Source organism: Colius striatus, chromosome 1 (assembly GCF_028858725.1).
Source record: "Colius striatus isolate bColStr4 chromosome 1, bColStr4.1.hap1, whole genome shotgun sequence".
Taxonomy (NCBI): Eukaryota; Metazoa; Chordata; class Aves; order Coliiformes; family Coliidae; genus Colius; species Colius striatus.
Window position 1 is genome coordinate 191,113,042 of NC_084759.1, and position 14,203 is coordinate 191,127,244.

Here is a 14,203-nt window from a genome sequence, read left to right on the forward strand (position 1 = left end):
AATCCAGGTAGTGTATCCTGGGGAGAGGGAGATAAGAGCTGTGGTCATTCTGGGGACATGAGAGACCAAACCAGCATCACGTCCTACCAAGGAAGCCATTGAGCTGCCCACGCTATGGTATGTGCTATCATATCCTGAAGCAAATATGGATATGTCAGTGAAATGTTTTTCTTTCTATCTGAAAGAAGCTTCGATAGATTGCCTGACTTCTCAGATATTTTTGCACAGGGAAATGAAGAGTAATATATATCCTGCCGGAAACCTTCATATCAAAAGTTGATCTTGCAGCACATGAGAGCTAACGCCATATGGCAGCTGGGTGTTAACCTGAGCTTGCAGTTTTGTGGTTTATGGTGAAGTGAACCATGAGATGGTCAGTGCTGCAGCAACTGAGTTGTACTGGCAGAAATCCCCCTGTGTCTGGCAGCTACATTTTTTAGTTTACTTTGTGCTGCAACATGCAAAGAGAATTTGCTTTGCCCTCTGATGTTTATCTCAATTTTGCATGTGTTCACAGCTCATAGGAGAAAATAACAAATTGAGGAAATATTTGTTTTCACAAAAGCCAAGCAGACATCCAGACAAACACAGCACAAATGCCAAAGCCTGAGCTTTTCTACACTCTGTGCCATGTACATGTTCAGTTTTACCTGCCTAAAGGGTAATAAGAAATTCAGTCAATATGCTACCTTAATCACTGCAGTTTCTCTGCACGAGGACTTGCATACCATTGCAGGGTTTTGGAACACCACTCAAAAAGGAGGCTGAAATCATGAACCACATGTCATTCACCCTGCCAACTGAATCTAAACAAACTGAAAAATGACTGCACTATTTTGAGATGTACAGCAGAAAATAACTCTGAAACACCTGTAAACTATTACCTGTCATGCCCCACTGCCCCCATATGAAAAAATAAGCATAGGCATTGTCTGAAGTGGATTGGTCTAGTAAATGATCAGGAAAATGGGATGTTTGCTCTCAATAAGCAGCAAATGAAAAAGAGCTGCTGCATGAAAATGATGCTACCTTGTTCACTTGGAAGGTTCCAGCTTTTGGTGAAAAGCCCGTGACTCTAGAACTTGTTTTCTCTCCTCCTGTGGCACAACCCCAGTCACTTTGCCCTTCATACTGCAAGAGGAGTTTTGGTGTGGAGACGAGCTGTTCTGTTGTACAAATGATCTGTAAGGGCTCTGCATGGATGAAGAGCCAGCAGGGAGAAGGAGTCTGTTTATTATCATAGCTAATCACCTTTTCACTTAATTATAATCTATTTTTCAAAAGTTAATTATTTGTTTGTTTGTATTTAATTTTGGTGCCATGAGATAATATATTTCATGGAAATCACAGAAAAAGTGGACCTTAAAAATGTCCACTTGTAGTATTGAGTTATTGGGGTCCATGGTTTTGTTACCAGCAATCCTCAGTGTGGTATCCATCCATAACAGTGCCAAGGTTCCCTGGTCCCTGGAATCCTAGCTCTCCTGGACAAATACAACACTGTGTCTTGCCTGAAAGCATTTCTTTAGTTCCACTGTGACCTTAGACTGGTTTCCTAAGGAAATAAAACTGAGCATGTCCTCTTTCTGTCTCTCTCCTCTTTTTTCTGAGCCCATCAACTGGTTTAACTTCTATGAGACAGAGGGCTAAAAGCCTCAAAAGTAGGACTCCATGAGAGCTGGTGGGGATGTCTTTACAGAACCCTAAAAAAACCAAACAAAAAAGCCTTTTATGGCTCCCATCAAAGAAAGAGCACAGAAAACTCTTATCTTACCCTTTGCCTGGCAGCTCCTAGCCAACCAAGCAGTAGGTGTGAGGCCACAGCACCTGCTTCGTTTTGGACCAACCACAGAATGTGTTGTGTCATACCAAGTGGGAATGCCACAGAGAACAAGGGGAGGTTATGGAAGGAAGGAGTTTGTTTAGGGGACAAAGGATTTGTATTAGTAGGAAAATATGTTCTACTGGTTTGACTGCTCACAAATAAGCTTTTTTTGGTTTTTAAAATTTGCTCTCTTTTTTCTTTGTATCCCACAGGTGTAAGTTGTTTTTTGTAAGGTGTGGTTACAAGTGGAAAGCACTTCAGTACCTATAGAGAATAGAGAAGTGAAAAACCACCTCCCAGGATCTCACTCTGAGTAGAAAGAAAAAGTGCTGTTTCCACATCCACACTGGCTGGTGGAAAAAGAGCACAGGTATGTGATCCTGCCCTGGGACTCCATAAGCAGGAGGGAAAGGATAAATGCTGAGGGGTGAGGTGAGGAGTGCCCAGCACCCGAGAGCTGCATAGTTTGTCTGCAGAGTAAGTCTGCACAGCTGGCACCATGTGCCCCACCATTGCACACAGAGCTCCTCCTGAGCAATTGCCAGAGGGCTGGAGACGAAAGATGAGATGATGTTGGCATATCCTGGTACCTCGGTGCTGCCATTGGTAGCTTTCCATCACTCAATAGCCCTTCTGCTCTCCCCTGGGCCACTTGATTCCATTAGCAGCACTTCTGGCATTTGTTGCCACACATCTTTCTGTTTCTTCTATATAATCCCCGTTGACCTTGATAATGATGTGACACACAAACAAGTTACAGGTGCATTTTCACAGATAACAGGTTCCCTATAATTCACAGTCCAATATTTGAAAAGGGTGACTGAGTTCAGCATTGGGTCAGATCTCCTTTGAAAGATGCCTCATTTTGATTTACTCCTCTCTGATATCTTCTTAAACAAGAATCCATATATTCCTTGATTGGATGCTTTGGTTTTGTTATGAGGCTCAGAAAAAAGCAAGACTCAAAGTGGTCTTGCACATGGGAACTAGGCACATGCTTATTCCTTCATTTGTCTCACCAGATGACAAAGGGCAAATTCAGGCATTGCAGTTATTTGACTCTGTTCACCACTGATTCCACTGCCAACTTTAGAAGCTGCTTCTCCACTGTGGTATATAGGAAAATAACCTGTGTAGTAGGTTAATTATTTCAAAAACCTTATGATGCTTCCACAATAAACTTGCACATAAATGTGAAAGCAAAGCCCAGCCTGAGTATGCTGAAGACCAGGCTGATCTCCTCCTTCAGTGCTGTTCAGACTATGTGACTGAGCACAGAAAAGATCAAATCCAAGAAGTGTTTCAGGGTGGAGCAGGAAATGTTGATGCTTTTAGCGGCTCAGCTGGAGTCTTTGCTTCGCTAAACTGCTTCTGAGCTCCCAAGGCTGCTGAACACCAGACCAAATGAACTATCGAAACAAGGCTCCTTATGGGGATGTGCTTATTTGCTCAGGTGGCCCTATGAATCATTTGAACACAAAACATGCACATAATTAATTCCCAGGTGCCTTTCAGACATGCAGACCTGTCGAAGCAGTATCAGCAATGCGTGGACTGAACCCCCACACATCCCTGTCTGTTCAAGAGGGAGCAGGTTTGATCCCTAGCAATGGGAAAGTGGTATGTGAATTTTAGAGATTTGTGAGAATAAATTGATCTCATTTCTCACCAGCTTTTCTCCGAACCAAAAGTGATTCAATTATTTGAGTGCCAAGCAATCAAATGCTGTACCTCAGACACAGCTATTCTAGGAGATAATTAGAAGCACGGAGGAGCAAACAATATGCCACAGAAACGATCATCACAGTGTGATCCAAAGGATAACTTTAGTAACGCAAGCATTTCTTTGCTGGATGACTCACAGAAGGAAGCAGAGGCTGGAGCTGCTGAAAAAGGAGCCTCCTCCATGGGAACATGAGCGAAGGTCAAGGATCAACTGTGTAAAACTGACTTTTTGTTTGACGTTAATAATCTTAAGGAAATGGATGGAGTGAGAGCAAATGTCAGCTCCAGTAATGACTATGTAACTCTGGGATCCTATAGAAACACGGTAGCCCAACTCACATGCAGCTGGTGGAAATAATTGGGAGAGGTGAGCTGGGAATTCAAGCCTTGCTTTAATGTTTGCCTTTGAATTTCTCTGTGAGTTCTGATCTATCAAAGCGATAGGTAGCTCCCTTTGAGACTGAACTCTTTCTGTGTATATAGTATGTATATAGTACATATCACTTATGTAATATATATGTGATATATCATCTCTGTAGAATATATCACATATATACTATGTATGTGCCTTTTTCACTACCGTTTTTCATCTATGGAACTGGAAAAGCTTCATGAAACTGTACAAGAAACATCTCAGTGACTGATACTGTCACTTATTATATTTTAAGATGTATAAATATCTAATAGCTTTTATGTTAAGGTCTGACTGGCATGTTATAACATTCGTTGCAAAACATAAACATGTTATACTAATACACATATTATGTAAGAATAGGTGTTAAATTCTTAAAATTTACACATATCACTCAGACCCACCTCACACATACTTTTTCAGTGGTTATTCTCACAGTATCTTCCTTCAATAACAGATTGTTTAAGCCTCGTTCCTTCTGTCTCTTGCCAAAATAGCAGCCAGTTTAATTTTGTTTCTGTCCCAAATTGTGGCACAACTGGCAATGTGTAAACACCCAACAGCCTGCTCTACATTTGTGACTGTGCTCCTTCCCTCCAGAGGAGGATGCTGTCCCTGGAAATTCAGAAGCCAGGTCACGTTCTGACTGAAAATCAGGTTGTTAGGAGAGAATAAGGTGCTGTGCCATTCTGCCATCAGTTATTTTGAGTTTGGTAGCAGTTATTTTTAAATGTAAGCTTGTTGGCTTTTGAAGACATGATCTGGCTCTATTTTTCTCAATTAAGAAAATATCACTTCCCAGGCAGCCTGCTCTAGTACTTTTCTGTCTTTGTGCTGGAAAGATTTTCTGATGCCAACCCAGGTCTGTAGCTGCTTGTCCTGCTCAAAGCAAACAGAGACGTCTTGGTTGGTAATCACAGAAACTTAAGGACTGGAAGGGACCTCGAAAGATCATCTAATCCAACCCCACTGCCAGAACAGGACCACCTAGAGTGGAGATGTCTCCAAGATGAAGATGACTGGAGGCTGGGTGTTTGTGTAGAGAATGTTTCTGTATTTTACAGTCAGAGATGTGATCCTGAGAGGCAAGCTCTTGGTCTGACGCAGTCCACATTTTTTAGGATACAAAATCCATTTTATTGCATATTCTTCTTCACAAAAGCCCTTTATGTTCTCAAGGAGTATTATTAATAATACTTCTCTTCTCCAGGCTACACAGTTCTGATTTTTTTTAAAACTTTCCTTCATAGGACAAGACCTCAGACCTCTCATCTCCATCCGCATCTACACCATGTCTTCCTGGGGGCACAAGACACAGGGCTGCAGCAGTCACTGCCAGCACAGGGGAGCATGGAGGGGTTTAACTCTTATGTTAAGTCATCTGTTAAGAGTAAGTCATCTGTCCACCCCCGGGGTGTATTCCTTTCTCTGAAGTGAGCCAACATAACTGATGCATACTGCTCTCTGCATCTCTGTGGACCCTCTTCTGCAGAGCTTTTACCCAGACACTTGTTCTCTACCTGTATCTGTGTAGCTGGTTATTCCCATCCAAGTGAAGGGAAATGTGTCTGTATAAGGGCACATAGGAGTGCCACTGGTGCAAATGTGCCCAACCTCTCAGCAACCTGATACAATCCAGGGGGATTCTTCCAGGCAAGGTATGTGCAGAGAGGATGCAGAAAGATAAAATGGGTGTGTTCCCCAAATTCAAAACTTGTTAGCTAGTCTCCCAACATACAATGAAGACTTTATTGTGTCGGAATTTAGAATCACAGAATCATTTGGGTTGGAAGAGACTTCAAAGATCAAGTCCACCTGTCAACTCTGGACAGCCATGTCCCCACTAAACCATGTACCTAAGCACCACAGCTACACATCTTTGACCTAGTAGGAGGCAAAACCCTACATTCTAGTTTGCAGAGGAGAGGAGACAACGCCAATTTAACAGGTGAATGAAGTGTAGCTATCAATTGGTTTATATCCAACTGGCAATGGAGTCAGAGGGATCATAGTTTTACTGACCCAATGGAAAAGCTCTATGTGATGTAATAGATTATATATTTTGGTGGGGTTTTTTCAACCATTTTAGGTAGTTTCAAAGATGTTTACGAAGACTATGTCTTGTTTTCTACTATATTCTATAAGTTTTGAGGCAAATCTCTGTAGCAGGGCACTCTTCCTAGCAAAAAGATACAAGCTGAAGGTCATGCTGGTTTTTGGTGGCAAAGGCTGTTACATACCAGTCTGACTTTACTATCTGCAAGGATAACTTTGGAGGATGAGAAAATTCCTGAGGTAGTGGGCAGTGAAACAGACATCTCTGTGATAATATTGTTGCTGGAAACTAGATGTTTCTGCTAACTCTACAGAGATGTAAATTCAACAATGACTGACAGTCAATCACTTTATTCTATAAAAGCCCAGTCCCATTTCTGTGGGGGTGAGAGGATTTCTGCATACTCTCCTTTGGAGTCTGTCTGAAAATCTTCCCCTTTGAGTGGGGATACCCCTCAAGGTTACGCTCCAGAGCTGAGAAAAAGAGAATCACCTCCTGTATTTGATGTGGGTGAGTAACATCATTCTCTATGAAATAAGTATTATTTATAAAATAAACTAGCTCTAAACTGTTAATTCAATTAATAATAAATAGTAGCTACAGTACTAATATTAGATAGTAAGTTTTCCTCTAACCCATTGCCTACTAAACCAGAAAACCTATAATCTTATTCTGATTGAAACTGTACATGAAACGTTTCCAATTCCAATCTCAGTATTATTCTGTGAAAATAAAATTGTGCTTTTCTGTGCCCTCTAAGTTTGCCATCATCACCCCAAGGGCATGGGGAATAACCTCTTTACAACACTTTTCACTTTATAATCTCTGAATTGTATCACTTCCATCATGACATTTGAAATAAAGGAAAGCTGTATCTGTTTAAGAGTTTATATCTGTTTACAGGAAAGTAAATTTGAATTTTAATGAATATTCTTATTCCTACACTTCTGAGAGGTTCTAAGATATAAAAATAGTTTAAAATGTTCTTCATAATGGCAGAGCTTTTATTACCTGTATCTACTGCTAGATGGCATGGGAAATCCTTAGAAATGCAAGGAAACATAACACATAAACTCCACCGAGTCAGTGTAAGCCACCATCTAATTAAATGAGCAGATTCGTAATGACAGGACACCATTAAAAATCCAGCCAGGAAACTCTTCAGTACTTTTATTCTGCATTTCTTTTTTGCTACTTTAGGTCTTCGCTTAGGAAGTAATGGAAGCAAGCTGAATAATGAATACAGTTACTACAGTCTCAAGAAGCTTTCCTTCCAAGACTTCTCTCTGTTGAGCTGAACTGAAGGTCAAATAACTTCAGTATAGTAAAAAGCATCAAGATTATCCTTTTTAGAGCCTTTTATTGAGTTCAGCTTAATGGCGACAAGGCATAATAATGTATCAGGAGAAGTGGGATATTTTAAAGCTTTATTTTGCTTACAGAAAAGTAAGAGAATAATGCATTTCAGTTACCTGGGCAAATATAAATCAAAGAATCACTTTGCCAGTTTCAGGTGGCGCAGTGAATGGCTCAAATCAGAAGTGCAGGCAACCATTTCATCTTTAATGTGTTTATCCCACCGATGAATGAAGACAAATCAAACAATGTAATTATTCCTCCATTAAGTGGGTGATCATGGCCTATTACTGAACATAAGCAATGAGAATTTCCATATATCTAGATGCTGGTGTGGAGCCTTGCCCTGGCCTGAGCACCTTCTTTCCCCATACTGTACCTGGGGAATCAGTTTGCAGAGTGTGGGTGCAAATCAGTGAGCACACGGTGCAAAGACCTGTGGTGTCCCAGTGGCAACGTGCAGCCGGATAAAAGAGGTGCACCTGGTTTTTTATAAATATATGTATAAGCGTTATGTTATAGATGCATAAAACAGTTACAACTAATGACTCTAGTTGCTAGAACCACAGGGCAAAGCTGAAAGATTACTTTATTCCTCCTTCACAGGCTGGATCAATGGTTAGAGGCCAATTCTATGAGGCTCAGTCTGGGTCCTGCACAAACCTAGGCAACACCACAGGCTTGGTACAGAGTGGCTGGAAAGTTGCTCAGAGGAAGAGGACCTGGGGTTGTTGGTTGACTGCTAGCTGAACATGAGCCAGCAATGTGCCCAGGTGGCCAAGAAGGCCAGTGGCATCCTGGCTTATATCAGAAATAGTGTGACCAGCAGGACCAGGGCAGTGATTGTCCCTCTACACTCGGCACTGGTGAGGCTGCACCTCGAATACTGTGTCCAGCTCTGAGACTCTCACTACAAGAGGGACATTGAGGTGCTGGAACGTGTCCAAAGAAGGACAACAAAGCTGGTGAAGGGTCTGGAGAACTAATCTGATGAGGAGTGGCTGAGGAAGCTGGGAGTGTTTAGTCTGGAGAAAGAGAGGCTGAGGGGAGACTTTATCACTCTCTACAACTACCTGAAAGGAGATTGTAGTGAAGTGGGGGTTGGTCTCTTCTCCCAAGTAACAACCTAATGGACAAGAGGAAATGGCTTGAAGTTGTGCCAGTGGAGGTTTAAATTGGAGATTAGGAAGCACTTTTTCACTGAGAGGGTTGTTGGACATTGGCACAGGCTGCCCAGGGAAGTGATGAAGTCATAATCTCTGGGGATGTTTAAAAGACATGTAGATGTGGTGCTGAGGGACATGGTTTAGTGGTGGGCTTGGTAATGTTAGGCTAATGGTTGGACTCAATGGTCTTACAGGTCTTTTCCAACCAAAATTATTCTATGATTCTATGATTGTCTTCTGTGGCTTTAGCTGGGCAGGGAGATATTCTGCTATACATGTAAACAAATATGGGCCAAAGAAAGGTTTATACACTAGGACACAAGAGTTTGCTCTCTCTAAGCACTGGGGAGGAGGGAGTAGGAGGTGGTTTGGTGCTGGCAGAGGAGCTGTTGAACAACTGAGGCAGGACTTGTGAGAAATGGACAGAAGGCCCTGAAAGCTTAATTTGCAACGAGGCTGAATGTTAGTTGGAAATCCAGAGAGAGATAATTGACTAAAGTGGATGTGATTCTGTTTCTGTACCTCTTACAGCAATGCCACAGAGCAGTCAATACAAGAACCAAGGGGATGCTGCACTGTATTTCAAAATAACAGCGTCTTCATGGTCAGTACAAATTAAAGGAAGTTTTTTACTTCCTTTTTACACATTTACCAAAATAATATATTACATTTTTCTCTCAGGTTGTTCTGTACTTTGTACCTGATTCGCCCTCATATCTACATGTTCACATTCCACTCTTATCGCATGAGCACTGTGCAAGCCTTGGAAAGCTCTTCTTCATTACTCGCTTTTCAGCAGATGTTCGTGTTTACCACTCTGTTGACCTTGTTGGTGTGTAAACAGTTTGGACTGTGCTCAGACTATGAAGTCTGTTTTGGCCAATATTCTAGACAAGAGTGTGAGTATGTGCCTACTAAACAGTGCACCAGAGAAATCTGCATATTTAAAAAAGGAGGCGAAATAGAAAGCATCATAGAGATAGTGCTATTAAATTATAAGCTTTTCAGTGATTTCATGTAGATGGCATATTGAAAGTATACAGGGCTAGATATTAGGTCACATGTCTAGGGAGCTGCATACAAGAATAGCACAAGCACGTAAGGAGAAAATGAGAAAGCCCATGCATAAAATGTCATACAGCTAGCAAGGGACATGAAAGGTAATAAGAAAATACTCTAAATTTAGATTAATAGTAAGAGGATTATAAAAGGAAGAGTTGGCCTTCTACTCAGAGGCAGAAAAAGCTATTTATATCCAATATTCAGAAGACTGAAGTGTTTTATTTCTTTTTGCTTCAGCATTCCCTGGAAGACCGGTGAGAAATGGTATGAAATCAAGCTAGAAGAGGAAATCAGCTGAAAGCACAAATTGGTAAGGTGTTTTTTTTTTCCCCATTAAATTCTCTGGAGGTAATGAAATTCCACAGGGAATTTTGCAAATAAGATGAAACAAATCTGAGAGCAATTATAGGCTTATCACTGAAAAATGGGAAGGATTAGTAAGATTAAGAGCCTGCTTCTCTTTACAGTGGGGAACAGGGTGAACTGGGCAACTGCAGACTTGCTAGTTTAACTTCTTCTTCCAGAAGGGAAGGAGATAATCTGACCATCAGTAAATACCTAGAAGATAACAAAGGATAAGTAACAGCTACCAGGGATTTGTGAGGAACTTAGGATCTTTAACAAAGGTGATTTCCATTTACAGCAGCACAAGCCACAGGGACCACAGGAGAGAGGCAGATGCTGTGTTTCAGAAAGGATGTGACACTGGATACCCATTTCTGCAGTTTCATGAGCTGGCTGCAGGACTGTGGTCCAAGCTCCATGACCAGCGTGGACACAGTAGCTCTGGTTTCCATAGGCACCTCTCCTGCACCCAGTGTCACTCAATACTTTTGCCGGTTGCTCAGATGATAAACTAAGAACCAGGTTTATTCAATTTTCAAACAGCAGAAAGCTAGGAAGGGTCATGAGTGTACTGAGGGATGCAATGAGATCTGACAATGGTCCCAGCTGAGCAAATAATTCTGCGAAAATGTGATGCATTTTCTGTAATGCCTTGTATCTGACTGGGATGGCCTTGCTGTGCCAGAAGCACAAGCACTGAGTTTGCACTGAAAACTAAGGTCTTCTTGCTGGATCCGGCCAGCTCCTCGTGGCCTCAGCACAATACTCATAGACAAGGTGGACTCCCCCATTCCTGGGGGTACTGACACTGCCAGCCTGGCTGGCTCCTGGTGCACAGCAGGACCTCAGCTCCCTGATCAGTCACACAGCACACATGCCACTTTGCTACCTAACCTCCACCTGTAATGATCTGACTAGTGCCCTTGGGAGGAAACCTTGACTCACAGGAGGAGCATCATCAACCACCTGAGTCTTCTCTCCAGCTGACCTGGAAACACAGAGATTTTCACTTCCTGTAACGTGGTCAGCATACAACAAGGAATGAGCATGGCTAAGAACAGGCATGGCCTCTTGAGAGCTTGCTTAGCTGTACAGAGGTCTTGGGGATGGGGGATCTCTTTTGCCCAGGCGTGGCCTATCAGCCCACATGTCCCCCAGCAAGCCCACTGGCATGGGGACAGCCCCAGTGTGAGACCCAGTGGAGCCTGAAAAGCATCTTAAAATGCAGATTTGAATATATTCGATAATGAGTTTTACTTGTGCTTGGAGTTGTGTGTGATTTTTATGTTTTACAGGGATACTTATTGCCCAGCAGCCCTCTGCCCAGCAGCAGCTTTGCACGTGGACAAGCAGCTGCCCCAGTCCACAGTAGAGGGGTGCACTCACAGACCCTATACACTGCTATGAAGCCATCAGGAGCTGGTGGGAGGAAAGCTGCATTCTGTCCTGCCTGCCAGGCCGCTTCGTGTCTCACAAATTCCTCAGAAAAACAAAACCAGCCAAACTTTTCCAAGCTGCCCAGGAGTAAAGTTTCTAAATGTGATGCAAACCCTGAAATATTTCAATCTTGGATTGTCTGGAAATGCTTTCCGTGTTTTTTAGTGTTAAGTTTCCACTATTGACCTGAAAATTCAGTCATTTAGACAACCCTCCTCTGTGCAGGAAGGATAAAGCTTATCACAGAACCAAACACAATTTTTTCAGGGGCTGCTGATAAGTGGAAAAGACCATGCTGATCACACTGCTGTTATAAATTCAGAGCATGCTTCTTCAACCTGTCCTCCTCCTAGGATAAAGCACACTGCACATGCAAATACCAGTAATAAGTACCATCAACAAGCAAATGGAAAATAACGTGACCAACTAAACTAACAAAATAGAACATCCCACTTCTGGGGAGAAGATAAAATAAGTGACTGACAATGTGTTGGTCAATTCACCTGCTTTCTGAAGGGTATGGCGTGGTTAAATCCTGGAGCACGTGTGTTGGGTTCTTCTTCCCTGACCATAAATAGTAGTGGTCCTCCCTGAGGTGTCATCTCATGGCCATCCCCTGGTCATAAAGCATAGTTACCAGTGCAGCCACCTCCCCTTTGAAGATGAAGGGAGATCAGCCCATCTTTATTTCACTGTGAACCCAGCGAGCCCAGCAGCATCTGGTCCTCAAGTACCAGGGCAGGGTCACAGCACACAGCAGTGTGCCCAGGTGGCCAAGAAGGCCAATGACATCCTGGCCTGTATCAGAAATAGTGTGACCAGCAGGACCAGGGCAGTGATTCTGGCCCTGCACTCTGCACTGGTGAGGCCACACCTCGAATACTGTGTTCAGTTCTGGGCCTTTCACTACAAGAAGGACTTTGAAGTGCTGGTACATATCCAGAGAAGAGCAAAAAAGCTGCTGAAAGGTCTGGAGCACAAGTCTGATGAGGAGTGGCTGAGGAAGCTGATGGTGTTTAGTCTGGAGAAAAGAAGGCTGAGGGGAGAATTTATCACTCTCTACAGCTACTTGAAAGGAGGTTATAGCAAGGTGAGAGTGAGTATCTTCTCTCATGTAACAAGCAATAGGACAAGAGGAAATGCTCTGAAGTTGTACCAGGGAAGGTTTAAATTGGAGGTTGGGAAGGACTTTTTCACTGAGAGGGTTGTTGGACACTGGCACAGGCTGCCCAGGGTCATGGTGGAGTCACCATCCCTGGAGATATTTAGAAGCCGTGTAGATGAGGTGCTGAGAGACATGGTTTAGTGGTGGGCTTGGCAGTGTGAGGTTAAAGATTGGACTCAATGATCTTAAAGGTCTTTTCCAACCAAACAATTCTCTGATTCTATAGTCAGTGCTCAGCACCAGAGGTGGGCTCAGGGTGGACATGCCCCGCGTCCAAAAGCCGTTCTCCAGTTGTTTGTCACCATTTCTATTCAAAATGATTTATTCCTTTCATCCTTCCATCTACAAACCACAGTTCTATTAAAGGTAATTTCGAGCTCATGGTTAAAAATCCATGCCTACATGTAGTCTGTATGAGGGGAAATCCATCTGTCAAAGGGCTGCTAACGATACCCTCCTTACTGAACACATGGCACAGCAGTGCTCATTACAAGAGCTGTGTGCCTCCAGGGCCTCTTGTACATCACCCTGTGAAAAAACAGATTTCCCTTTATGCAAAAATGCCAGCAAGACACTTCCTAAAACCTTGGAGTTATAGACATATTTTTAAGTTCCTCATCCTTTTAATCCCAACCCCAAGGTCAGACTATAATACCAAAGGAACAATGCCTATTTCTGCAGAAGTATAAATGGCCATTCCCCAAAAGAAATTTGGGTGCTAAATGTATCCCAGAAGCTGAAGGAAACTTGTCAAGATGCATTTAAAATGGAAGTCTGATGTTGAACAATACAGAGAGCGGCCTGGAGTATCTGACCTGGGACTAAACACTGCACTAAACACTTCAGAATCAAGGTACTTTAAAACAAGAATGCACAGCTTGCCAGCAGCTTTACTGAGTTGAGAGACTATTGCTATAGGTCTTTTTGCATGGGGCATTCCAGTTTTCTCAGAAACTTGCCTCACTCCCCATCTGAGCTCTTAAAAATCTTTTTTTTTCTTCCAGTCATTTAAAAATGTAATTATAAAAATGTAATTATAAAAATGAAAATGCTAACAGTTTTCAAACCACTTCAAGACATTTTGCCTATTAGAAACATGTTGACTTTTTAAACAAATAGCTTGCTTTGCCTGTAGTTAATTTTAAAAGATTCATTTTTGCACTGACAGATGACAAGCAACTATTCTGTGGCTGTCTCAGGATTCTTCAGCTTGACCTTAATAAATAATGCAGTGTTTTCTTAATTTGAAAAGTAACATATGTTTTTCTCTTCCCCACCAAAGTGAGTCCATTTATTCTGTCTGCAGCCCATGCGTTTGCAGCATATGCCTTTTGCATGGTGTGATTACCTTTATCCAGGCAAGTAGGCCACACCATTAACAAGTAAATGTTTTCAGAATTTTACATTTAAACAAGATCAAAATTATTTTATGTCCCCTTTCCCCTTGCATGATGGGGAATGTAGACCATGACTAGTGTTTCTGAGAGGCTTCTTTGGCCATGGAGATGCTGTCGTTATTAGCTGATGGCTTTCACCCAGCATGGGCACATCCTGAAAGGCAGCAGTGGGACATGAGATGGGGAAGTCAACCCAGCCACGTCCTTGGGAGCAGAGGGTCTCATAGAGGCACTGCTGGCTTCTGAGCTGCTCACGG

The 14,203-nt window shown here is 42.5% G+C and overlaps 1 protein-coding gene across 4 annotated transcripts in view; it reads left to right on the forward strand.

The window, feature by feature from the left end:
- Positions 1-13,547, forward strand: part of ALG10 (ALG10 alpha-1,2-glucosyltransferase) — a 57,603-nt gene extending 44,056 nt beyond the window's left edge. The window contains exons 3-4 of one of the 4 annotated variants that reach the window (XM_062018546.1): positions 9,840-9,912; positions 11,243-13,547. In XM_062018546.1, coding sequence (XP_061874530.1) covers positions 9,840-9,860 — 21 coding nt within the window. In that variant the 3' untranslated portion in view covers positions 9,861-9,912; positions 11,243-13,547. Of the gene's footprint in view, positions 1-2,037; positions 2,196-3,497; positions 3,579-5,212; positions 5,353-9,839; positions 9,914-11,242 lie in introns of those variants that run through there. The other 3 variants (XM_062018538.1, XM_062018561.1, XM_062018570.1) reach the window with 3 other exon arrangements.
- Positions 13,548-14,203: the final 656 nt, after the last annotated feature.